Consider the following 27,531-nt stretch of genomic DNA (forward strand, 5'->3'; position numbering starts at 1 on the left):
CTTCAGTTTCAAACCTATGATAACCTGTTTGCCCAGGTCTACAAACCAGGTTTATTACTGTATGTTTTTTGTGGCGCTTTGTGAATGTCATCACAACACTCTCACACACACACACACACACACACACACACACACACACACTCACACACACACACACACACACACACACACACACACACTAAACTACACCGGCACTCTCCTGAGAAATTCACACTGGAATTAACAATAGCGAATTAACAATGCAACACATTTACAAAATTGCAATTGACCAGCTTTTTCATGTTGCCAATAAATGATAGCACGCTCTCCAGACTTATAAAGAAAATGATCAATTTATAGCAATTGTAAACATCGGATAATAATAACGACTTTCATTAACTTTTTAGGACATACGGATTGTTCGTTATTATGTGTTAAAGTATAACTTACCGGTTGCAGAAGTGACCAGCGAACCGTCCAGGTTTGAATTTAACAGTTGCTGAGGCCGTTTCTGTTTCCTTCGTGACATAGTTTAAATAAATAAATAAATAAATAAATGCCACTAAGGCTAATACCTTTAGCTAAAAAAACAAACAAAAAAAAAAAAAAAAAAAACACGAGGCGGAATACCTTCGTTTTTTTTATTATTTCGTTAACTTTTCACTTAAAAATTCGCTCTGCTTCCTCTAAAACTTTGCAAACAAAGAACCGAAAAGATATAAGAATGAAAAAGTCAAGAACTGCAGTTTATCGTTTACATCCCCGTCATACAGAATAGATGCGAATCTGAACCAGTGAAGTTGTTTCGTGTGGCTTTAGGATCGCCCGTTCTATATGCACCGGCGCGTCTCTCTCTCTCTCTCTCTCTCTCTCTCTCTCTCTCTCTCTCTCTCTCTCTCTCTCTCTCTCTCTCTCTCCATCCCCCTCACTCTCTCTCTCCACCCCCCCTCTCGCTCTCTCTCTCTGTCTCAATTCTCTCTCACGCACAAACATAAATCGATCAATTGCATTTACATTTAAATAGAGAGGGACGCAAACTCCTAAATCCCTTCCCCCATAACATTATGCACGCAGCCAATAGTTTATTACATGCGTGAAGTTGAACAAAACACTTTATATTTTAGAGGTGTTCCAAACAAAGTATCGTCTATCTAATAAAACACCACTTTTTAGGCTACACAACATAAACATGTGTCACTTTTTACACATTGCCTATCCCCTAGAAGGAATGACATACATCGTGTACATTTCAGATAATAATAATAAAAAAAATCTTTCAATAAAACATAGTTTTTTAAGCGTCCTATGGGGGGGGGGGGGGGGGGGGGCAGGTATTACTATCAAAAAAAGTCCCCACAAAGATAGTAAGTAACTCCTGAAAAAAAAAAACGTTTTTAAGAACTAAAGGGCCACTATTTAATGCGTTGTCGAATTTCACTCCTTGTCTGTGTGTGTCAGTGTGTGTGTGTCTGTGTCAGTGTGTGTCTGTGTGTGTGTCTGTGTGTGTGTGTGTGTGTGTCTGTGTCAGTGTGTGTGTGTGTGTGTGTGTGTGTGTGTGTGTGTGTGTGTGTGGCTCTTGCATTGTTCCAATGAACATCAGCTCCCCATTGACTTAATAAACCATCCCCCAAAACAACCGGACAAAAACTTGTTAATGACTTTCTCTCCCCCATCTCTCTCCCTCGCGTTCCCATAGTCTCTTCTGAGAGCGCTATTCATTGGATTTGATATACAGTAGATATAATAACATACTTCGACTGTGAATATAGTTACAAACATTCGTTTTAAAACGAACTGAAGTGAATGAAAAAAATATAGAATGATAAAAAGTGGGTTTTTTTTGGAATGCATACAAAAGAAATGCTTAAGAAATAATTTGTTTCAGAACATTTCGGACAAAAGCCCATCTTCATCTGAAAGAACAGATATAGTAAGATATTGAACTGATTACAATAGGGGTCGTTATCACAGTGTGTTACTTTGTACAGCACAACACATTTAATCGTTAACCCTAAGAAAGCTGTAATAAACACACTTTGGTCTGTATGCTACCGCATGCTATTTTATATATTGTAAGCCTTGTAATCTCACGCTTTCCCAGGAAGTGTGTGACTGATAAATGTGAGGGAAGAGGACATTAACAGGATGATGAAGAGTATTAGACTGTATAGATGTGTGTGTGTGTGTGTGTGTGTGTGTGTGTGTGTGAATTGTGAGGGTCTGGAACCAACTCCCCAGTAATGTTGTTGAAGCTGACACCCTGGGATCCTTCAAGAAGCTGCTTGATGAGATTCTGGGATCAATAAGCTACTATCAACCAAGCAAGCAAGATGAATGGCCTCCTCTCGTTTGCAAACTTTCTTGTGTTCTTATGCTGATAGACTGACAGTTAAATGTATACACATACTAAAAATGCTTTTCAAACCTTTTGCGTTAGATTTTACCTGTAATGCTCAAACACTTGAGGAAATAGATAAGGAATAGGACTAACTGCGCTGGGGGCTTGTATTATATAGTATGCTGCAGCTTGGCTCATCACGCACCGCGCCACGCTGTTTCGCTCCTTTGATAAAGGCTGGAGACGCGCGGTGAAATGCGTCACACAGCACACACCTCGATGCCCCTCCCGCCTCCTTTGTAATAAAAAGAGAGCTTCTCTCTAAACGGTTTGAATAGGTTACGAACCGGACAGAAGCTTTCTGGATACACATGAATGACTTTCTCCTTTTTTTTTTTCGAGGGGGGCTCGCAGCTCGCTGTAGGTACAAGAAAGCTGTTGGAAAATGTGGAGAGAGAGAGAGAGAGAGAGAGAGAGAGAGAGAGAGATAAAAGAAATGAATGCACTCCTTTCAGCGGTCGCTGTCCTTACAAACCACGTGGTACAGGGTTCCCAAAGGGAATTCATAAAACACTTTTTTTTTTTTGTATTTTAAAAAAGCGAATTCCCTCTCCCCACATCTTACACAGGATAAACACTTAATAAATAAATAAAAAACGTTTACTTGTATATATTTAGGTGGTTTTCCAGAATAAAATAAATGGTTCTTTGGAACTACAAATGGCCACAAGTGCTATATTGTATAAAAAAGTTACCGCATTGTATATATAGCCTGCAGTTTATGAAAAAGTTATACCCTTTTATAAATTATTGAATATACTTTTCTATCGATATGCCTTACGCCATGTAGCTGTAGTCTAACTACAGCTGCAATTAAAAAAAACAAAAAAACAACTACAAAATAAATAAATAAATAAATAAATAAATAAATAAAAACGAATTGCAATCCGCGGTGTCACGGAACGATATTAGTAAGCTGTTTTCAAGTTGTGGAGGCGATTTGAGCGAAAGGGTAATGTAAACGAACTGAACTCTCAACAGGTCATGCCTTCTGATACCTCCGTTTGTTTAAAGTGAAATTGTGCCAGATTGCAACCTTTTATATAGCCAGGTTAACGTCGTATTCTATAAATGCACCGTTTACATTCCTTTTTAATTCCTGTACTTGTTTGACATTTTAATGTATGTTTACATCAATGATTCATGACTATAATTATTGCATTTTCATTTCAAAACGATTTTGTTTTATTTAGAATTATCTGCAAGACTCCGAGATTTTGAAGGAACGATTTGATACTGCGACATCATTAGCTGGCCTCCGATTGGCTGCACGGCAGGTGAGCTAGCGCTCTAACAGAATCTTCTAGGCACAAAACAACCAATCACGGGTCAGAACGCTGTTCTACACCCGCCCTCATTTGGCCTTGTAAAATACCGCGAGCTCAGTCTTAACGGCTGATTTTGAATTTGGAAGTCAGGTGCTGAGCTGCAGTGGTGAAGTCTATGGCAGAATTAGCACGGTTATTAAAAATAACGACACTAATAAAGTAAGTAGGTCAGTGTTTATTTAGTTATATTGGCTCTTGAAGCTAAAATACAGTAATTCCTTCAAAAAGGGTCACAATTCACAAAGCCTAAGCGTAAAGCTAGAAATAACGTTTTTTGGTCAACAAGAGGGATACAACCAATTCGAAAATATGTAAATACGTTATTTTTGAAGGTTTATTAACATAGTCTTAGTTTTGCAATGAAAAAAAGACAAGTGAAAAGGTTCATTTTAATCTACATCTACAGTAAGGTCAGTAGCAGCAACTATTTCGTGAGATTTATTGTCCTGGTAGGTAGCTAATACAACCTATAATGTTTTACTAATATGTAGCAGATCTTACAGCACTCAGTACCGGTAGCCAGTGTAATTATTTATTCACAAAAAAAAGTGTAGTTGACTGTTTGCAACATTACTTTGCTTCGACTTGTCATACATTATTGTTTAGTACTGTGTTGAGACGGTAATAATAGGCCTGTCTAACGATTTGCCGTACAAAAAGACATAATTCAATTATAGGTAACAAAAATACTGTATCTTTACATTATTATTAATGCACGTTTTTAGCAGAAAAGGTTCCCAAATATAGTAAGCCTAACCGTTATCAAATCTGCAAACCACCTGGATGATATGGTAATAAACCAGGATAATGTTCATACTGAATACGTTTGCAATACTACTTTGTGGAAAAGGAAATTGCATAAATAAAGTACAAAAAGTCTACCTGGACTTCACATAATGCTTCTGCTTTAAATATCGATTTTCAGGGGTGATTTTGAAACCCGAAAAGATTTAGTTTCTCACGGAATGTCTTTATTTTCCAAACCCTTTTTTTTTTTTTTTTTTTTTTTTTTTACAAATACCGTATCATCTGCTTTATAGAGGAAATCAGTGAAGCGTTGACTTACTTAAACTCATAATACCGAATATACGAACTTATCTGTACGCAGCAGATGACACAGTCAATTCAATAGCTTTCGCACAAAGGTGGTCATTTCGCCTGGTTGGATAACTGTGCCTGAATGAAACTCGGAGAAAGCAATTAGTCACAGCGGGCGGCTTTCCATTTCATTTATAAATATAAGTGACTCGCTTTACAATTTTCTTTGGCGAACATTTCATTAAAGGGATTTTGTAGTGGCTCTCTCTCTCTCTCTCTCTCTCTCTCTCTCTATATATATATATATATATATATATATATATACACACACACACACACACATTAGATGTTGACTCAGTTGGCGCTTCATGTTATTAGTAAAACTAAAATATTTAGTTGAAACTCCTCTTTTGTAAAAGAACACACATTTCATGTACACTTTATTAAAATGGTCTTTCACTATTGTGGAATATTGCGATCTGCCTTTTCCTCAGTTTTCATAATTAGTTTTAAAAAGGGTTCCTCTGGGTTAAAGCATAGACATGGGACAGAAGAAGGATACCTTTCTTCACACAGAGAGTGTTGAGGGTATGGAATGGGTTACCACGCCATGGTGGTGCTGAATCATTGGGATCCTTTAAGACTTGCCAAACAAGAGCAGACCAACACAGATGGGCTGTATGCTCTCCTCTTGTTCTTATGTGTTTACTAGTAAAAGTAAATAAAAATCATTACGTGAAATTGAGTCCTGCATGAAGTTCAACATATTCATGCTAAACTTTTCATATTATTTATCAGTAAGTTGTGCCAGGGGTGCAGCAGTCAAAAAATGGTCCCTTTTGTTTATTTTTTAGTTCCCTATAACACTTTCTTAGGAGATGCTGAAACACTAATGCATGCTTTTGTTTAATCTATAATTGATTATTGTAATGCACTTTTCTCTGTTATCCTAAAACCTGTGGTGTCTCGCTCATTCAGTTCAATTTGCTATGACACTGCCACTGGTGTGAATGGTATTGTCGCATCGTGTCCAGTGTGTGGAGACCCTTATCCCTATTTTACGATCAACACATTTTTTTTGTCCTTTTTTAATTATAATTTTATTACATTTTTATTTTAAACTTTTTATATTGTTTTTTTATTTGCAGTTTTCAAAATATTCTTTATTAGACTGCTTTCTAGTTGTTGTCAGTTTTGTGTGTGACATGTCTTGGGATCCTGAGACCAATGACTGTATTGTGATTTTCTTTGCTTTGTATGATACAGTGATGTGAGATACTACTTTTTGTATGAAAGGCACTATATAAATAACATTTGATTTGATTATGTAAGAGATTACATTTAAAGGAAAGGGGGACCCAATTGAGTGCGGCACCTTTGCTGGTAAGTTGTCATGTACTGAAATCAATGGCTTTATTGATCTTACCAGATGAAAAGGATAATGGTCTATAGATAGGAATTTTGTCTACAAGTGGCGGCCAAAAATGAAATATGTCCTATGGAAGTTGTTTCAACCTCTAATGGAACTGTATGTGTATTTTGAAGACAGGAACTTGTCTAAGGCCACATTCAGATTTTTTTCCATGTGTATGGATGTTGGCCCACTTTGAACAGAGGAGTCTACATAGGATTCAATACACATGGAAACAATAAGAATGTGTCGATAAACAAGTTCATTTCTGCAAATATACACCATATGGGTGGGTATATTTAAGAACTTCCTTAGTAAATACACACCCACTCAATATATCGCGGGTGTCAGGGTCCAGTATAAATCCGCTATATATCGAGGGCCGTGATATAGCAGGAGACCCATAGAAAAACAAATAGGCTCGCAAATACTGTACAACCACTCTATATCGAGGGCCGTGATATAGCGGGAGACCCACAGAAAAACAAATAGGCTTGCAAATACTGTACAACCACTCCCTCGTTTTATCGGGGGTGTCAGGGTCCAGTATAAATCCGCTATATATCGAGGGCCGTGATATAGCGGGAGACCCACAGAAAAACAAATAGGCTTGCAAATACTGTACAACCACTCCCTCGTTTTATCGGGGGTGTCAGGGTCCAGTATAAGTCCTCTACGCAACCTGCTTTCTCATTTTTCGTATAAAAAGTAGCACATCGTTTTAATTAATTATTATAGAGGGTAATTAGTTCTCATCAACTCAAAGTCTCCAATTAATTTCACGAGTCTTCCTCTCCTTTCTCAAATGCACAAACCCGCTGTATTGAAAGAATCAATTCCCAACATAGGAGGCTTGTTGCTAAGGAGCTGACGTCACTGCCCTATGGCTTTTGCTAGTGCATTGTTTCCACAAGTGAGCACCTCGCTGGCTAAAATAAAAACCACTTCAGCAAGTAGATATTTAATTTGCATTTGTGTATTTCATTTCTGGTCTTAACTTGTAAGGACAGTTATAGACTATTGGCCTTTTAAATGAAGTAAAATAATTATTGGATTGCAGGGCAGAAACTATTTTCAGCTATTCATTGCTAAAGCCACAGTGACTAGAACCAGTAAAACATCTCCTGGCAGCTATGTTTTGGGGGATTCTTATTCCCAGTATAAAACTACTTCCAGTTTAGCGAAACGGAAGAGGGTAGTTATAATAAGATTTAGCTTTGTGCAGCTACTGGCAGCAGTGAAATCAGCTGCTTAGTGTCAGTAAAAATAATACTGGTAGTAACATCAGCCAAATGTTTGCACAGATTTTAACATTTCATCAAAAAGTTTAAACTATTTACAGTTTATTGAAACATATAACCCACTGTAATTGAATACAGTGTGTGAAAATCAATGCAATAGTAAAATATATAGATGACTATAGAATTACTAGCCTTTTAATGTAAAAATGTAGACGATAGTTTAAAAGATAAATGTCTATTTACAGGGATGGTTTAAACGTACAATCTAATAAACATAGTTGGTTTTAGTCTTATAATAATTAGGAAACAAAACAGACGTATTCTGATAATGTGCGTTTTACCGACTACGGGCATAGGCCTTCTGTATGAGGATTTACATTTAAAGACTGGTCGACCTACTCACAAAGTGGGCTCATTACGGTTAATACCTGTAAATGGTAATCAGTTTTGACAAACCGTTGTTACATTATCATCCCATAAATTACTGTACAGAGTATTTCAACGGTAACACGTCGTTATATTGTCGTTTTAATAAAAAAAATAATATTTGAATCTTACATACTTTTTTATTTTTAGTAGTATTTTAACGATTGATTTTTAACCAATCTACATTAAAAAAATAAATACTTGTCGAACCGTTTGTTTGCTTGACTTTATTATTCTAGTTTTTATCTGTGCAGAGTTTATGAAGAACTACCTATAATATCGCACTGCAAGATCCACTCCACAAAACAAACGGAGAAGAATGGGATACTTCCAGTGTCTCTCACACACACACATTACACTAGCATCTGAGACATGATGAGTCAGCGTGACTGCCAGCTTTGCCTCAATTTACCATAGGAGGTATGAACAAATCATTTTGTGCTCAGCCTAAAACTTCTACAGCGCAAGAGAAAATATTATTGAAATACCAGAAATATTAATTCTTGATTTTCGAGGTTTATTGTTGTCCAAAAGATAAAACACAATTGGAGGAGGGGGGATTTTTTTTTGTTGTTGTGCCTATAGTCATTTGTAAAATATTCTGATAGAATACAAATTATGTACTAAATAATTTACAATGCGAAAAAAATCTGTTGCATGTCTAACATTATTATTATTATTATTATTATTATTATTATTATTATTATTATTATTATTATTATTATTATTATTATTCAACAGAGAAACTTAACGCGTATCGATATTATGTTATCTATCTATCTATCTATCTATCTATCTATCTATCTATCTATCTATCTATCTATCTATCTGTCTGTCTGTCTGTCTGTGTCTGTCTGTCTGTCTGGAAAATATAGTACTCAACGAATTACAAAGTCACTTTCCGCAACGTATTGACTATACACCCCGGTTTACATAACACCTGTTACATACCGTTATCATCATAAGTGCTATTATTATTATTATTATTATTATTATTATTATTATTATTATTATTATTATTATTATTATTATTATAGATATGTTTTATATTAACAACAAATCTGAAAACTCACCCAGTCTTGTTTATGATAACGTGACAAAAAAAAACTCTTCTATCGCGTCCCGTCCATGTTTCAAATTATTAAACACATTTTAAATCGCTTATTTCTGCAGATACGCAGCTGGTCAGCAACGCCGTGAACGGCATCAGGAGAGGCTCAGATCCTTAATTAAATCTGCACATGTTAAATCTTCTGCATCAGTCAGTATGTCGTTTCTCGTAAATAAATGTACAGTATATTTCAGTCCGATCCCTGTCCCGTATTGTTATTGAGGCATCTGTGTTGTCACTACGACGTGCCTGTCTGTTTGTCTCTCTGTGTGTGTGTGTGTCTCAGTTTCTGCTGCAGTGTTTTTCACGCAGCGACATTACCTTGCATAGTCCGTTCCAGTTGCCCTGTGTTCCGACCTTGTCACCGTCTCTTGGCAACAACGGGGACCGAATGATTTGTCGTTGTGATCGATAATGCTGATGTAGCTCGCGATTCCTTTGTCCAGCATAAACCTCTGTCCAGTTTAGAAATAGATATTTTTTTGGAATTATGTGTTTTTAAAGTTTAAAATGAGGACTTAAAGCTGCAGACAGACAACAGCGTCCCAGTCATGTTTAATTAATTTTGAAATGCAATTCCTTCGTGGTGTCATGGTGTTTACTACATTCTTCCTTCGTTTTAACAGATATTGGTTCTCAAGGCTGTAGTGTCCCACAGCCCTTATAAAGGTTTACCATTGTAAAAGCATAGCAAAGTGTAATACAGCATAGTGGAAACATGGTAAAACACAGGCAAGCATTTTAAAGAAATACAAAGAAAACCAGTGGCAAGTATTGCAAAACAAAGCCTGTAACCAGCGCTCCAGATAAGGGTTTGGGTCTGGGAGTAACTTACCCTCTAATTTTACCACTGATTGTAAATTGTATTTTCAGAGGGTAAATGCAACATTACCTTGATAAGTACTGTACAATCTTTTATTTTTTATTTTTTTATTTTTTTATAAATGTAGTCGTTGCCAATTAGTTTTTATTATTTTCTCCCCAATTTGAAATGCCCAATTATTTTTTAGGCTCAGCTCACCGCTACCACCCCTGCGCTGACTCGGGAGGGGCGAAGATGAACACACGCTGTCCTCCGAAGCGTGTGCCCGTCAGCCGCCTGCTTCTTTACACACTGCGAACTCACCGTGCAGCCGCCTCAGAGCTACAGCGTCGGAGGACAACGCAGCTCTGGGCAGCTTACAGGCAAGCCCGCAGGCGACCGGCCAGACTACAGGGGTCGCTGGTGCGCGGTGAGCCGAGGACACCCTGGCCGACCTAACCCTCCCTCCCCCCGGGCGACGCTCGGCCAATTGAGCACCGCCCCCTGGAAGCACCCGTCCACGGTCGGCTGTGGAATTGCCTGGACTCGAACTCGCGATGTCCAGGCTATAGAGCGCATCCTGCACTCTAGCGAGTGCTTTTACTGGATGCGCCACTCGGGAGCCCCCTGTACAATCTTTAATGGTAATATGGTAGACATTAAAAAAGAGCCTTCCATTTTTACTGCAATGTTACTTTAAACTACTGTACAACCACGCGTGTTCTACAAGGGTCTTTATCGGCTCAGCGCATTTTCTTCAGGTATCACACTGACTTCACGTTTTTAGCGGTTGCATCTGACGATGGTTCCAGCTGGATTTGTAGCTGGACTGGGGTGTTTACTAGAGATGCGTGAACCGGTTCCTTTGAGACCGGGTACCCGTTTCCTGCTTTGGAACCGACTGACTGGAGACAAATATCAGGGACCACGTTCCAGTGCTATTATGTTTTTAATAAAACTGATTTTTGAAAACATTAGTTTCTGTCAAAAATACATTTGATAATTGACACGTTCACTCAAGAGTTTGACAATGTATATTTTTTTTTTTTTTATTATATCTATTTTCCTGGAGAATAATTCAGTCTCATATGAAGAAATGAAAACTCAGATGGGTAATTCAAACTAGCTCACTTTGACATGAAGGGATGATCAGATCTTCTTCAGATTGGCTTTGGGTAAAGTTAATTCTCTGCACCTCGGTGGGATCATTCGCTAGACAACTCCAAGACGAACACGACAAGATTTCGGCTATCTAAAAATGATTGGGTCGTATTTCTGCTTGGGATCCTACACTGACCTGTTTGCACATACCATGTGGTTAAAGATGTGTTTAATTGTAAGCTTTGTGAAATTTGCAATTAACAAGGTTCATATAAAAGCACACAATGGCTTTCACTGTTGTAATAAAACTGTTATTGTGCAAATTGGAGATTATTGATCATTCTGTTAACTTTAATTATACAGGGCGATTTCATAGATTGCACAATATTGTGGGAGCAAAAGCTGCATCGTTTATTCATATCTTATATGTACAGTCTGGCAAATATTTTTCCTTTGCATAAGTTTTGCACAGTTTTTGCAGTCTATTATTAATCTTGTTTCAGCTTTTTAACAGTAATAATTATATTATTCCTTTGTTTTCTTTTATTGAACACGGTTAAACTGGGAAGTTTGTTTTACGTGAAGCGTCAGCAAGTAAAAAGTGAAACTGAATTCCCAAATCCACTCTTTTCTGTTTTTTTTTTAAATCTGCAACTGAATCATTTATTATTATAATAATAATAATAATAATAATAATAATAATAATAATAATAATAATCATAATAATAATCATAATAATAATAAGTATTATTATTATTTTTAATTAGTCATTTAGCAGATTCTTTTATCCAAAGCGACTTACAGAGACCAGGGGATGAACTATGCATCAACAACGGCTGCTGCAGTCACTTACAATAGGACCTTGGTTTTACGTCTCAGCCAAAGTCCTTCTAAGAGCTGAAATTACCGATTTAGATCCATAATAAAATGTGCAATGAAGTGCCTTCTGTAGAGTTTAATTGGTAGCAGCCTTTGTGAATGACACATGCCAGAGGTCCATCGGTTAATAGAGGCTATTGGATCTCACAGGATCGGATATGTCAGGTTTGACTGTATGTAGACATGAAGGCTAACACCTATATTTGGCCTGCATGTCCTTGATCTGGAATAATGGTTTAACACACTAAGGGCCATATTTTCAAAGTGTTTACTCCAGTCTATTAACTCTTATATAAGTAACACAACTCAAATCAAACTCTTAAGGACTCCAAATGGAATAAAGAATGGAAGAAACGCTTTGAAAATATGACCCTAAATGTTTCAAAAAATGTTCCGTCCTTTAAACCCCAGTGTGCTTCTCCCTCTCTCCCTGGTCTCAGGCTCTCAGCATGGCTCTGTACGAGGACACTCTGCTCTGTAACTTCCCTAAGTGCCGTGCCAAGCTGTCAGGGTTCGCCTGGGTCACGGCCTGCTCCCACATTTTCTGCGACCCTCACGGGAGTGGGGAGTTTAGCCGCTCCCCCGCCGTCTGCCCCGCCTGCAGCAGCGCCCTGTCCGGGAAACTAGACATCGTGCGCTCCGAGCTGAGCCCCCCCGAGGAGTACAAGGCCATGGTGCTGGCAGGACTGAGACCGGAGATCGTGCTGGAGATCAGCTCCCGTGCACTCGCCTTCTGGACCTACCAGGTACTGGGAGTTAGACAGACAGTCTTCAGTGCTGAATAGAGGGGCTGAGGATGAAACAGGGTTCAGTGCTGAATAGAGGGGCTGGGGATGAAACAGGGTTCAGTGCTGAATAGAAGGGCTGGGGATGAAACAGGGTTCAGTGCTGAATAGAAGGGCTGGGGATGATATAGGGTTCAGCATTATCTGGATTATACCAGGTAGAGTGAGGCAGTGAATCAGATAGGGGCTGAATGCTGGCAGGACTGAGACCGGAGACAGTGCTGGAGATCAGCTCCCAGGCATTTGCCTTTTGGACCTACCAGCTGGAGTGAGGCTGTGCATTAGGTAGGGTTCAAGGGCTGGTTGCATAAAACAACTACAGTATTAATTGTAACATTTTTTAAAATTTTTTCCCTTTAAATGTTTAAGCTGCTTTCTGCCGTACACTAAACTCAAGGAAATTTAGAGGGGCTGGGAATTAAATAGAGTTCAAAACTGAGTACAGGGGCTGTCAGTTGAATAGTGGTCAGTACTGGCTGGAACTTACCAGGAAGGGCTTCTGAGGCTGTCATATTGAATAGAGGTCAGTGCAGATCTATAGAATTTTCACAATGTGCGCCAAAGGATTTGGTCTGGTGCCAAAGATTACTCCCCTCGCACCCCCAGAAGCGTGGTTATTGAGCTCATATTGTTTGAGTTTGGACTCAAAAACATTGTCACTCAAAAACAAATGCACACTTTTCACTTTAACTGTCATGCTCTGCTCTGTTTGTGGTGAATTTATAAGCAAGATAACAAAGCATGATGCCATTTTTTTTCCCTGCATGTACTCGCAAACAACACGTGAAGCACTGATACAGTAATACAGCACCGGTGGTATGGCAGTGATACAGTAATGCAGCATCGGTGGTATGGCAGTGATACAGTAATACAGCATCGGTGGTATGGCAGTGATACAGTAATACAGCATCGGTGGTATGGCAGTGATACAGTAATACAGCATCGGTGGTATGGCAGTGATACAGTACTACAGCATCGGTGGTATGGCAGTGATACAGTAATACAGCATCGGTGGTATGGCAGTGATACAGTAATGCAGCATCGGTGGTATAGCAGTGATACAGTAATACAGCATCGGTGGTATGGCAGTGATACAGTAATACAGCATCGGTGGTATAGCAGTGATACAGTAATACAGCATCGGTGGTATGGCAGTGATACAGTAATGCAGCATCGGTGGTATAGCAGTGATACAGTAATACAGCATCGGTGGGAATAGCAGTGATACAGTAATACAGCATTGGTGGGAATAGCAGTGATACAGTAATACAGCATTGGTGAGAATAGCAGTAATACAGTAATACAGCATTGGTGAGAATAGCAGTGATACAGTAATACAGCATCGGTGGGAATAGCAGTGATACAGTAATACAGCATCGGTGGGAATAGCAGTGATACAGTAATACAGCATTGGTGAGAATAGCAGTGATACAGTGATACAGCGTCGGTGGGAATAGCAGTAATACAGTAATACAGCATCGGTGGGAATAGCAGTGATACAGTAATACAGCATTGGTGAGAATAGCAGTGATACAGTGATACAGCGTCGGTGGGAATAGCAGTAATACAGTAATACAGCATCGGTGGGAATAGCAGTGATACAGTGATACAGCGTCGGTGGGAATAGCAGTAATACAGTAATACAGCATCGGTGGGAATAGCAGTGATACAGTAATACAGCATCGGTGGTTTGGCAGTGATACAGTAATACAGCATCGGTGGGAATAGCAGTGATACAGTAATACAGCATCGGTGGGAATAGCAGTGATACAGTAATACAGCATTGGTGAGAATAGCAGTGATACAGTAATACAGCATCGGTGGGAATAGCAGTGATACAGTAATACAGCATTGGTGAGAATAGCAGTGATACAGTGATACAGCGTCGGTGGGAATAGCAGTAATACAGTAATACAGCATCGGTGGGAATAGCAGTGATACAGTAATACAGCATTGGTGAGAATAGCAGTGATACAGTAATACAGCATCGGTGGGAATAGCAGTGATACAGTAATACAGCATCGGTGGGAATAGCAGTGATACAGTAATACAGCATCGGTGGGTATAGCAGTGATACAGTAATGCAGCATCGGTGGGAATAGCAGTAATACAGTAATACAGCATCGGTGGGAATAGCAGTGATACAGTAATACAGCATCGGTGGGAATAGCAGTGATACAGTAATACAGCATCGGTGGGAATAGCAGTGATACAGTAATACAGCATCGGTGAGAATAGCAGTGATACAGTGATACAGCGTCGGTGGGAATAGCAGTAATACAGTAATACAGCATCGGTGGGAATAGCAGTGATACAGTAATACAGCATCGGTGGGAATAGCAGTGATACAGTAATGCAGCATCGGTGGTATGGCAGTGATACAGTAATACAGCATCGGTGGGAATAGCAGTGAAAAAGTAATACAGCATCGGTGGGAATAGCAGTGATACAGTAATACAGCATCGGTGGGAATAGCAGTGATACAGTAATGCAGCATCGGTGGTATGGCAGTGATACAGTAATACAGCATCGGTGGTATGGCAGTGATACAGTAATACAGCATCGGTGGTATGGCAGTGATACAGTACTACAGCATCGGTGGTATGGCAGTGATACAGTAATACAGCATCGGTGGTATAGCAGTGATACAGTAATACAGCATCGGTGGTATGGCAGTGATACAGTAATGCAGCATCGGTGGTATAGCAGTGATACAGTAATACAGCATCGGTGGTATGGCAGTGATACAGTAATACAGCATCGGTGGTATAGCAGTGATACAGTAATACAGCATCGGTGGTATGGCAGTGATACAGTAATGCAGCATCGGTGGTATAGCAGTGATACAGTAATACAGCATCGGTGGGAATAGCAGTGATACAGTAATACAGCATTGGTGGGAATAGCAGTGATACAGTAATACAGCATTGGTGAGAATAGCAGTAATACAGTAATACAGCATTGGTGAGAATAGCAGTGATACAGTAATACAGCATCGGTGGGAATAGCAGTGATACAGTAATACAGCATTGGTGAGAATAGCAGTGATACAGTGATACAGCGTCGGTGGGAATAGCAGTAATACAGTAATACAGCATCGGTGGGAATAGCAGTGATACAGTAATACAGCATTGGTGAGAATAGCAGTGATACAGTGATACAGCGTCGGTGGGAATAGCAGTAATACAGTAATACAGCATCGGTGGGAATAGCAGTGATACAGTGATACAGCGTCGGTGGGAATAGCAGTAATACAGTAATACAGCATCGGTGGGAATAGCAGTGATACAGTAATACAGCATCGGTGGTATGGCAGTGATACAGTAATACAGCATCGGTGGGAATAGCAGTGATACAGTAATACAGCATCGGTGGGAATAGCAGTGATACAGTAATACAGCATTGGTGAGAATAGCAGTAATACAGTAATACAGCATCGGTGGGAATAGCAGTGATACAGTAATACAGCATTGGTGAGAATAGCAGTGATACAGTGATACAGCGTCGGTGGGAATAGCAGTAATACAGTAATACAGCATCGGTGGGAATAGCAGTGATACAGTAATACAGCATTGGTGAGAATAGCAGTGATACAGTAATACAGCATCGGTGGGAATAGCAGTGATACAGTAATACAGCATCGGTGGGAATAGCAGTGATACAGTAATACAGCATCGGTGGGTATAGCAGTGATACAGTAATGCAGCATCGGTGGGAATAGCAGTAATACAGTAATACAGCATCGGTGGGAATAGCAGTGATACAGTAATACAGCATCGGTGGGAATAGCAGTGATACAGTAATACAGCATCGGTGGGAATAGCAGTGATACAGTAATACAGCATCGGTGAGAATAGCAGTGATACAGTGATACAGCGTCGGTGGGAATAGCAGTGATACAGTAATACAGCATCGGTGGGAATAGCAGTGATACAGTAATACAGCATCGGTGGGAATAGCAGTGATACAGTAATGCAGCATCGGTGGTATGGCAGTGATACAGTAATACAGCATCGGTGGGAATAGCAGTGAAAAAGTAATACAGCATCGGTGGGAATAGCAGTGATACAGTAATACAGCATCGGTGGGAATAGCAGTGATACAGTAATGCAGCATCGGTGGTATGGCAGTGATACAGTAATACAGCATCGGTGGGAATAGCAGTGATACAGTAATACAGCATCGGTGGGAATAGCAGTGATACAGTAATGCAGCATCGGTGGGAATAGCAGTGATACAGTAATACAGCATCGGTGGGAATAGCAGTGATACAGTAATACAGCATCGGTGGGAATAGCAGTGATACAGTAATACAGCATCGGTGGGAATAGCAGTGATACAGTAATGCAGCATCGGTGGTATGGCAGTGATACAGTAATACAGCATCGGTGGTATAGCAGTGATACAGTAATACAGCATCGGTGGTATGGCAGTGATACAGTAATGCAGCATCGGTGGTATAGCAGTGATACAGTAATGCAGCATCGGTGGTATGGCAGTGACACAGTACAGCATCGGTGGTATAGCAGTGATACAGTAATACAGCATCGGTGGTATGGCAGTGATACAGTAATGCAGCATCGGTGGTATAGCAGTGATACAGTAATACAGCATCGGTGGGAATAGCAGTGATACAGTAATACAGCATTGGTGGGAATAGCAGTGATACAGTAATACAGCATTGGTGAGAATAGCAGTAATACAGTAATACAGCATTGGTGAGAATAGCAGTGATACAGTAATACAGCATCGGTGGGAATAGCAGTGATACAGTAATACAGCATCGGTGGGAATAGCAGTGATACAGTAATACAGCATTGGTGAGAATAGCAGTGATACAGTGATACAGCGTCGGTGGGAATAGCAGTAATACAGTAATACAGCATCGGTGGTTTGGCAGTGATACAGTAATACAGCATCGGTGGGAATAGCAGTGATACAGTAATACAGCATCGGTGGGAATAGCAGTGATACAGTAATACAGCATTGGTGAGAATAGCAGTAATACAGTAATACAGCATCGGTGGGAATAGCAGTGATACAGTAATACAGCATTGGTGAGAATAGCAGTGATACAGTGATACAGCGTCGGTGGGAATAGCAGTAATACAGTAATACAGCATCGGTGGGAATAGCAGTGATACAGTAATACAGCATTGGTGAGAATAGCAGTGATACAGTAATACAGCATCGGTGGGAATAGCAGTGATACAGTAATACAGCATCGGTGGGAATAGCAGTAATACAGTAATACAGCATCGGTGGGAATAGCAGTGATACAGTGATACAGCGTCGGTGGGAATAGCAGTAATACAGTAATACAGCATCGGTGGGAATAGCAGTGATACAGTAATACAGCATTGGTGAGAATAGCAGTGATACAGTAATACAGCATCGGTGGGAATAGCAGTGATACAGTAATACAGCATCGGTGGGAATAGCAGTGATACAGTAATACAGCATCGGTGGGTATAGCAGTGATACAGTAATGCAGCATCGGTGGGAATAGCAGTAATACAGTAATACAGCATCGGTGGGAATAGCAGTGATACAGTAATACAGCATCGGTGGGAATAGCAGTGATACAGTAATACAGCATCGGTGGGAATAGCAGTGATACAGTAATACAGCATCGGTGAGAATAGCAGTGATACAGTGATACAGCGTCGGTGGGAATAGCAGTAATACAGTAATACAGCATCGGTGGGAATAGCAGTGATACAGTAATACAGCATCGGTGGGAATAGCAGTGATACAGTAATGCAGCATCGGTGGTATGGCAGTGATACAGTAATACAGCATCGGTGGGAATAGCAGTGAAAAAGTAATACAGCATCGGTGGGAATAGCAGTGATACAGTAATACAGCATCGGTGGGAATAGCAGTGATACAGTAATGCAGCATCGGTGGTATGGCAGTGATACAGTAATACAGCATCGGTGGGAATAGCAGTGATACAGTAATACAGCATCGGTGGGAATAGCAGTGATACAGTAATGCAGCATCGGTGGGAATAGCAGTGATACAGTAATACAGCATCGGTGGGAATAGCAGTGATACAGTAATACAGCATCGGTGGGAATAGCAGTGATACAGTAATACAGCATCGGTGGGAATAGCAGTGATACAGTAATGCAGCATCGGTGGTATGGCAGTGATACAGTAATACAGCATCGGTGGGAATAGCAGTGATACAGTAATACAGCATCGGTGGGAATAGCAGTGATACAGTAATACAGCATCGGTGGTATGGCAGTGATACAGTAATACAGCATCGGTGGTATGGCAGTGATACAGTAATGCAGCATCGGTGGGAATAGCAGTGATACAGTAATACAGCATCGGTGGGAATAGCAGTGATACAGTAATACAGCATCGGTGGTATGGCAGTGATACAGTAATACAGCATCGGTGGTATGGCAGTGATACAGTAATGCAGCATCGGTGGTATGGCAGTGATACAGTAATATAGCATTGGTGAGAATAGCAGTGATACAGTAATACAGCATCGGTGGTATAGCAGTGATACAGTAATACAGCATCGGTGGGTATAGCAGTGATACAGTAATGCAGCATCGGTGGTATGGCAGTGATACAGTAATACAGCATCGGTGGTATAGCAGTGATACAGTAATACAGCATCGGTGGTATGGCAGTGATACAGTAATACAGCATCGGTGGAATGGCAGTGATACAGTAATACAGCATCGGTGGTATGGCAGTGATACAGTAATGCAGCATCGGTGGTATAGCAGTGATACAGTAATACAGCATCGGTGGTATGGCAGTGATACAGTAATACAGCATCGGTGGTATAGCAGTGATACAGTAATACAGCATTGGTGGTATATCAGTGATACAGTAATACAGCATCGGTGGGAATAGCAGTGATACAGTAATACAGCATCGGTGGGAATAGCAGTGATACAGTAATACAGCATCGGTGGGAATAGCAGTGATACAGTAATACAGCATCGGTGGGAATAGCAGTGATACAGTAATACAGCATTGGTGAGAATAGCAGTGATACAGTAATACAGCATCGGTGGGAATAGCAGTGATACAGTAATACAGCATCGGTGGGAATAGCAGTGATACAGTAATACAGCATCGGTGGTATGGCAGTGATACAGTAATACAGCATCGGTGGGAATAGCAGTGATACAGTAATACAGCATCGGTGGGAATAGCAGTGATACAGTAATACAGCATCGGTGGGAATAGCAGTGATACAGTAATACAGCATCGGTGGGAATAGCAGTGATACAGTAATACAGCATCGGTGGTATAGCAGTGATACAGTAATACAGCATCGGTGGGAATAGCAGTGATACAGTAATACAGCATCGGTGGTATGGCAGTGATACAGTAATACAGCATCGGTGGTATAGCAGTGATACAGTAATACAGCATTGGTGAGAATAGCAGTGATACAGTAATACAGCATCGGTGGTATGGCAGTGATACAGTAATACAGCATCGGTGGTATAGCAGTGATACAGTAATACAGCATTGGTGAGAATAGCAGTGATACAGTAATACAGCATCGGTGGGAATAGCAGTAATACAGTAATACAGCATCGGTGGGAATAGCAGTGATACAGTAATACAGCATCGGTGGGAATAGCAGTGATACAGTAATACAGCATCGGTGGGAATAGCAGTGATACAGTAATACAGCATTGGTGGTATAGCAGTGATACAGTAATACAGCATCGGTGGGAATAGCAGTGATACAGTAATACAGCATCGGTGGGAATAGCAGTGATACAGTAATACAGCATCGGTGGGAATAGCAGTGATACAGTAATACAGCATCGGTGGGAATAGCAGTGATACAGTAATACAGCATTGGTGAGAATAGCAGTGATACAGTAATACAGCATCGGTGGGAATAGCAGTAATACAGTAATACAGCATCGGTGGTATAGCAGTGATACAGTAATACAGCATTGGTGAGAATAGCAGTGATACAGTAATACAGCATCGGTGGGAATAGCAGTGATACAGTAATACAGCATCGGTGGGAATAGCAGTAATACAGTAATACAGCATTGGTGGTATAGCAGTGATACAGTAATACAGCATCGGTGGGAATAGCAGTGATACAGTAATACAGCATCGGTGGTATGGCAGTGATACAGTAATACAGCATCGGTGGGAATAGCAGTGATACAGTAATACAGCATCGGTGGTATAGCAGTGATACAGTAATACAGCATCGGTGGGAATACAAGCTTTTTGCTATTTTGTTACATTTCTTTATATTCATTTTTTGTTAAAATTTCCATTTTTATTATTAAAATGCCACCTCCAAGTCACCAGCCATGGTGTGTATTTGGTTAAATGCATTTTACCTTTCTTTATTCATTCCATCAGAAGTTCTCAATTATAAATATAGTATTTAAAATGTATAATTCCCAAGATCAGTTAGTTTATTTATTTGGTGCATAATGGCAATTTAGAGTCTAGAGGTGTGAACACGTCTGAATAGGGGTGTGCTGATTCATCGGTTTACATGGTGAACCGTGATATTTTTCATCATGATACGATTATCGATAGTGACCCCTGTAGCAATACACTGTGGTTTTGTTTTCGTTTTAAGTAAAATTGTATCTGCTAACATAAACATGAGCATGCATTAATTTGTGTAAGGCTGGGTCGATGCCTGATTTTTCACTATCAATATATTGTTCTCCAAAAAAGCTGATGCATCGATCCATCAGCGTTATGAAAGGGTAAAAAAAAAAAAAAGAAAACGCAGTAATACATGTGGCACTGTGGATTCATATGTAACATTGCTAGTAATGCTTTAAAAACTATTATGCATATTAAATTGATTACATCAGTTTATGCATATAGTAATTAAATATATTACATTATTTAGTTTTACCGTATTCGTGTTGATTTGTACCAGTTGGGGGTCAAAGCAAAGTCCCCAAAAAAATTGTTTAAATCCATAAGTCAGAGTAACAACCAATCAAGAGAAAAAAAACAACTCATTTTAACAAAGTGATCAGTGTCCACAGCAGGTTAGTAACAAGAGTGTTGTCCATGGCATATATTTTAATTGTGTTAAGGAACATGATAGCGTCCACATTTTGTTTTAATTTAAGCGATGACCGGCACTTGCTTACAATCTGCCCAGCATTACTGAATACCTGCTCACTGGGGACTGACGTTGCCGGGATGCTTAATACTTCTGACCAAAGAAACTTCTGAAACAATCTTGGTTGTGTTTCTTAATTTTTACTGAGGGATAGTTCAGATGAATAAATGCAGATTTTGTTTGAAGTTTTGTAGGGTGCCATCTTATTAAATGGTCGCACAAATTAGTGTGTTACCGGAGTATCCCAGACATTACTTTCTTTACTTCTTACTTTAGAAAGGAATTGCCAAACATCTGAAGGCATTGTAGCTCGGTCGATATGGTATTTGTAATTCTAGCACAACGCTCTTAACTTGCTCTGTTACTTTGAAGACTCCTGTACAGATGCAATCCCATCAGTAAACAGTCCCAGGGGGCGGGGCAGGGGGGAGAAGGTGAGCTCAATCGCATGCAGATTCAGAGAGTCAGACCTGAGGGGAGCAGAGAAGCTCTGCGCTTAATGCAAAAAATAATTCCTGATTCCAAATTGAATTAAAAAATAAAAAAATGTTCCTTTGCTTCAACCCTTTACACAAAAGCGATGCACAGGCTTGGCTATCGATAATTGTCTAACTAATTGTCTTGCCTCAGCCTTAAATTTGTGTCTACACTGATAATCAGAGAATATTATTATAATTTATTTGGTAAATTACATTACTAATGCTAACTAAGATTTACATTTTTTTATAATAAATAAAAAAATAATAATGCACTTTTCCCTAAATTAGGTAAAAATATTTTAGAGATACCTTTTATTATGAGGTGCAGCATTTCAGTATCTTTTTGGTTTTGGTTTCGATTACCGTATATACCATGATTTTAAAGTGCAACATTTCCAGAGAGCATTCTAAATTGCTTTACACAACCAAGAATGCTTACCGACCCGGTGTAAAATCAAAACCAGACACGGTATTTATAACATTCTTTCTGATCCTACTTCCTTAATAATCTTCAGACTCTCAGCTGTTTAGAAAGGTATAATGCGGTGTACTTTCGGTGGGTATTTGTCCTGATACACAAGCCGAAAGTCACGTTATGTCAGTCAGACCTCAAACAGGTAGAATGTTCACCGGAACGGAAGGGTTAAAAGATTGGTTTCTAAACTACATTACCCAGAAGAACGGCAATGATGCTCTAAACTACATTACCCAGAAGAACGGCAATGATGCTCTAAACTACATTACCCAGAAGAACGACGGTGACACTTGTTTAATACGTTTTGGTTTCCTATATGGCCATTGGATAAAGAGACCTAGTTTCCGGAAGGTTTGTAGTCTGTGCCCCAAAGATTTTGGTACCCTGGTTCAGTGCTGGCTAGACTTCTGGACTCTTTGTCTGGCTTTAAATTGCGTAGAGTTCTGTACTGGCTGGACCTACCTTGACGCTGTCTCCCCCTCTCTCTCTCATCCTCTAACTCCCTCTCACATTCTCTAATCCTTTAACTCCCTCTCTCCCCTTCATCCTCTAACTCCTTCTCTCCCCCTCATCTAACTCCCCCTCTCATCCCATAACTCTCCTTCATCCTCAAACTCCTTCTCTCCCCCTCTCATCTAACTCCCCCTCTCATCCCATAACTCTGTCCTTCATCCTCCAACTCTTTCTCTCCCCACCTCTCATCCCTCTCCCTCCTCTCAGGTGCAGCAAGAGCGCCTGCACCAGCAGTACTCGCTGTCCCGCCTGGAGGAGCAGCTGAAGCAGACAGAGCTGCTGTGCTCCCAACGGCTGCAAGGGAAGGAGTGCGAGGTGAGCGGGGTGAAGGGAGAGCTCAGCGCCCTCAGCAAGCTGCTGGAGGAGTACAAGCGCAAGTACAGTGACGTCTCTGAGAAGCTTATGGAAAGGAACCGGCAGCACCACAAACTGCAGGGCCTCTACGACAGCCTGAGACTCAGGAACATGGCAGCCAGCAGCCAGGAGAGGGAGAGGGAGAGCAGAGAGAGGGAGAGGGGCAGCCACAACTACATCTTCTCCAGAGCAGTCGGTGAGAGCTGGAGGGGGAGAGAGGGAGCGAGGGGAGGAGAGGGGAGGAGAGGAGTGGGGGGAGTATCAACTCTTCAGATCTGTTATCACTTTCAAGTGCTTGGAGTGTGGCAGTGTCAGAGCTGTATCCACTAACACACTCAGTGAGCTGGAGGGGGGAAGAAAAGTCATCTAATTCCAAACGTCTCTCCCCTCCAGGACAGCCTAAGTTTCACACACCCCAGGGAAGCCGCTCTCACTGCGGGGAGGGGGATCACAAGAACAGACACGCGCTGTTCTACTCCCCGCCACCGGGAGGCACTGTCCCCACTGCTGCTGCTTCCGGCTTCGAGGCAGAGAAAGAGGGCTTCTTCCAGTTCCCCTCCCCTGCCCGGGAAGGCCCCCACTCGTACTACATGCAGAAACAGTAGGGAGGAGTCACAGCCACCTAGCTAACAAAACACGTGCTGGACAACTGGGCTGTATAGAATGAAACTCCCACCCACACAGCGCTCAGGGTACTAGGTTTCCAGTTCTCATCTTGTTTCTGTTTTTCATCACATCCTTCTTGAAATGTATTTTGAATGAGCTCAGCAAGGTTCACAGCAATATATGCATAAGACACTTCCAGTAAGTTCCTCATATTTGTGCACCAGCAGCATGAGACTAAAGGAAGAGAGCGAGACACATTGGATTATCTGTTCTGCTGTGTGAGCGCCCCTGCTGTACATTTGTACTGTGATGCGCTGGAGGGGTTAATTGCTGCTGGTAACAGGATGCAATGAGTCTGATGTTATTGTTCATTACAGGGAAGCTCACACAGGTATTGAAGACTAATATAAACCAGTCTCTCTCTCTCTCTAACCTTTAGCCTCACACTGGTGATATGAAAATATGAGGAACTAACTTGAAGCATCTGTAATGGTCTTTAGTAGATATTGATGTGAACCTTGCTAAGTTCAAACTAAAAATAAGTTTCAAGGATGTGATGAAAAACAAAAATTGGAAACCAAATACGATGTACGAGACGTGGGTGAGAGATTGATTTCATTTTGTATAACCTGTTTATTGTACTTGTAGTTGTATAGTTGTATTTCCATTCACTAGAATGATCTCAAAATGTAGAGTTTTGAAGGTAACACATTTTAGCATTTTAGTTTCAAAATATCTGGTACTACACAAGGTTGTAGAAATCTCTGTTTGCAAGTCATGCTTTCAGATAGTGCTGCACTTCCTTGTCCCCTACCCCCTTTCACTGGCTCCTTTCCTGTCATTAACCAACCCGCTGCTTCCCATTGACTAACATGCCTTCAGCCAGCTGACCTAGGAAGTGCAACACATCCTACAAATGGAGGTGCGGCACAAGGAAGATTTAGGAAAATATTTAATCAGCTAGAACCCCTGTAAGGACACTGTTGAGTTACAAGATAACTTTATTACTATTTTAGGAAATTAAAATGTTAATTTGGTGCTGCCATTTTTTATTTACAGTGCCATGAAAGTATTTGCCCCCTGTCTGATTTTCTGCATTTTTGCATATTTTTGACACTGAATGTTATCAGAGCTTCAACCAAAACCTAATATTAGATAAAAGGGACCCTGAGTGAACAAATAACACAAAAATTTGATACATATTTCAATTATTCATTAAAGAAAGTTATGCAACACCCAATGCCCCCGTGTGAAAAAGTAATCGCCCCCTTAGACTCAATAACTGGTTACGTCACCTTTAGCAGCAATAAATGCAACCAAACGCTTCCTGTAATTATTGATTAGTCTCACAGCGGCGTGGAGGAATTTTGGCCCACTCCTCCATGTAGAACTGCTTCAACTCAGTGACATTTGTGGGTTTTCGAGCATGAACTGCTTGTTTCAGGTCCTACCACAACATCTCAATGGGGTTTAGGTCTGGACTTTGACTAGGCCATTCCAAAACTTTAAATTTCTTGTTCTTCAACCATTCTGACGTAGCCTTGCTTGTGTGTTTCGGATCATTGTCTTGCTGCATGACCCAGCTGCGCTTCAGCTTCAGCTCACGGACGGATGGCCTGACATTCTCCTATAGAATTCTCTGATACAGAGCAGAATTCATGGTTCCTTCAATCATGGCAAGGCGTCCAGGTCCTGATGCAGCAAAGCATCCCCAAACCATGACACTACCACCACCATGCTTGACCGTTGGTATGAGGTTCTTACTGTGGAATGCAGTGTTTGGTTTTCACCAGACATTACGGGGCCCCTGTCGGACCAGAAAGTTCCACTTTTGACTCATCTGTCCATAGAACATTGTTCCAGAACTCTTGAGGATCATCTAGGTGCTTTTTGGCAAACTTGAGACGAGCATTCATGTTCTTCTTAGTGAGCAGTGGTTTCTGCCTTGCTACTCTGCCATGAATCCCATTTTTGCCCAGTGTCTTTCTGATGGTGGAGTCATGAACACTAACCTTAGCCAAGGCGAGAGAGGCCTGCAGATCCCTGGATGTTGTTCTAGGATTCTTTGTGACTTCCTGGACGATTTTACGCCTTTATCTTGAAGAGATTTTGGCAGGACAGCCACTCCTGGAAAGATTCACTACTGTCACAAACTTTCTCCATTTGGACAATATGGCTCTGACTGTGGTTCGGTGGAGCCCCAGAGCCTTAGAAATGGCTTTGTAACCCTTTCCAGACTGATAGGCATCAACAACTTTTTTTCCGGAGGTCTTCAGTAATTTCTTTTGTTCGTGGCATGATGTGCCTCTAGAACCTGTGTGCTGACAACTTCACTCTGATGGTAAGGGCCAAAGTTAGTCAGATTTATAATGGGCAGGGCTGGCCCAAATCAGGCCTAGTTTTTAACCAAAGTACTCAAACAGCTGACCCTAATTATCCCTTTAATTGAGTTGAGTTAACTAGGGGGAGCAATAACTTTTTCACACCTGAAGATTTCATGTTTGATTACATTGCACACCAAACCATTCCCTTGATATACTACTACAACACACACAAAATACAATGTGAAAAATGTGCAAAAATGCAGAAAATCAGACGGGACAAATACTTTTTCACGGCACTGTATGTTTACTGCATTCTCTGGTGCAAAATTGAAAAGAATAAAGTTATTATATCTTATTCAGGTGAAGGACGAGCGCCTTCGATAGTGGACAGCAAGACCTTCACAGACGATACTCATTCAAGGCTTTTTTCATTGCTTTTCACTGCTTAAATATAGTATTGTATTTTTGTCTTGCAACACATTCAAATTAAATGTACTAAAGCATGGTTCAAATCTGGCTTGGAAAATGACATTTCTGTAAAAAAATATATACAAAAAATAATGTAGCATTGTGAATTGCCAACATGCTTCCTTCACAGAGAATTATAATGTGATGCTTTTCCGCAGTTACGATGTAGCATTGTAACTTTAAACTTGGTTACAGGGCAGCCTGGCTTTAACATTGGGGTCTATGAGGAGAAACAGCCTGGCTTTAACATTGGGGTCTATGAGGAGAAACAGCCTGGCTTTAACATTGGGGTCTATGGAGAGAAACAGTCTGGCTTTAACATTGGGGTCTGTGAGGAGAAACAGCCTGGCTTTAACATTGGGGTCTATGAGGAGAAACAGCCTGGCTTTAACATTGTGGTCTATGGGGAGAAACAGCCTAGCATTGACATTGGGGTCTATGGAGAGAAACAGCCTGGCTTTAACATTGGGGTCTATGGAGAGAAACAGCCTGGCTTTAACATTGGGGTCTATGAGGAGAAACAGTCTGGCTTTAACATTAGGGTCTATGAGGAGAAACAGCCTGGCTTTAACATTGGGGTCTATGGGATGAGAAACAGCCTGGCTTTAACATTAGGGTCTATGAGGAGAAACAGCCTGGCTTTAACATTGGGGTCTATGGGATGAGAAACAGCCTGGTTTTAACATTGGGGTCTATGAGGAGAA

At 40.7% G+C, this 27,531-nt stretch overlaps 2 protein-coding genes across 3 annotated transcripts in view; one reads left to right on the forward strand and one right to left on the reverse strand.

Annotated features, from left to right (window-relative positions):
* LOC117398840 (sal-like protein 2) overlaps window positions 1-9,370 on the reverse strand; it is a 19,710-nt gene extending 10,340 nt beyond the window's left edge. Inside the window, exon 1 of one of the 2 annotated variants that reach the window (XM_059012501.1) lies at window positions 9,254-9,370. In XM_059012501.1, the coding sequence (XP_058868484.1) occupies window positions 9,254-9,260 (7 nt within the window). In that variant the 5' untranslated portion in view covers window positions 9,261-9,370. Of the gene's footprint in view, window positions 1-429; window positions 862-9,253 lie in introns of those variants that run through there. The other variant, XM_033997928.3, reaches the window with a different exon arrangement.
* Window positions 3,786-27,240, forward strand: LOC117398903 (E3 ubiquitin-protein ligase CCNB1IP1). Its single transcript, XM_059012502.1, has 5 exons — window positions 3,786-3,864; window positions 12,155-12,460; window positions 23,283-23,625; window positions 23,823-24,030; window positions 26,720-27,240. Exons 2-5 carry the CDS (start codon window positions 12,164-12,166, stop codon window positions 26,721-26,723), a joined length of 852 nt encoding a protein of 283 aa, XP_058868485.1. The 5' UTR covers window positions 3,786-3,864; window positions 12,155-12,163; the 3' UTR covers window positions 26,724-27,240.
* The last annotated feature ends 291 nt before the right edge of the window (window positions 27,241-27,531 follow it).

The sequence above is a fragment of the Acipenser ruthenus genome, chromosome 44 (genome assembly GCF_902713425.1).
Source record: "Acipenser ruthenus chromosome 44, fAciRut3.2 maternal haplotype, whole genome shotgun sequence".
Classification (NCBI taxonomy): Eukaryota; Metazoa; Chordata; class Actinopteri; order Acipenseriformes; family Acipenseridae; genus Acipenser; species Acipenser ruthenus.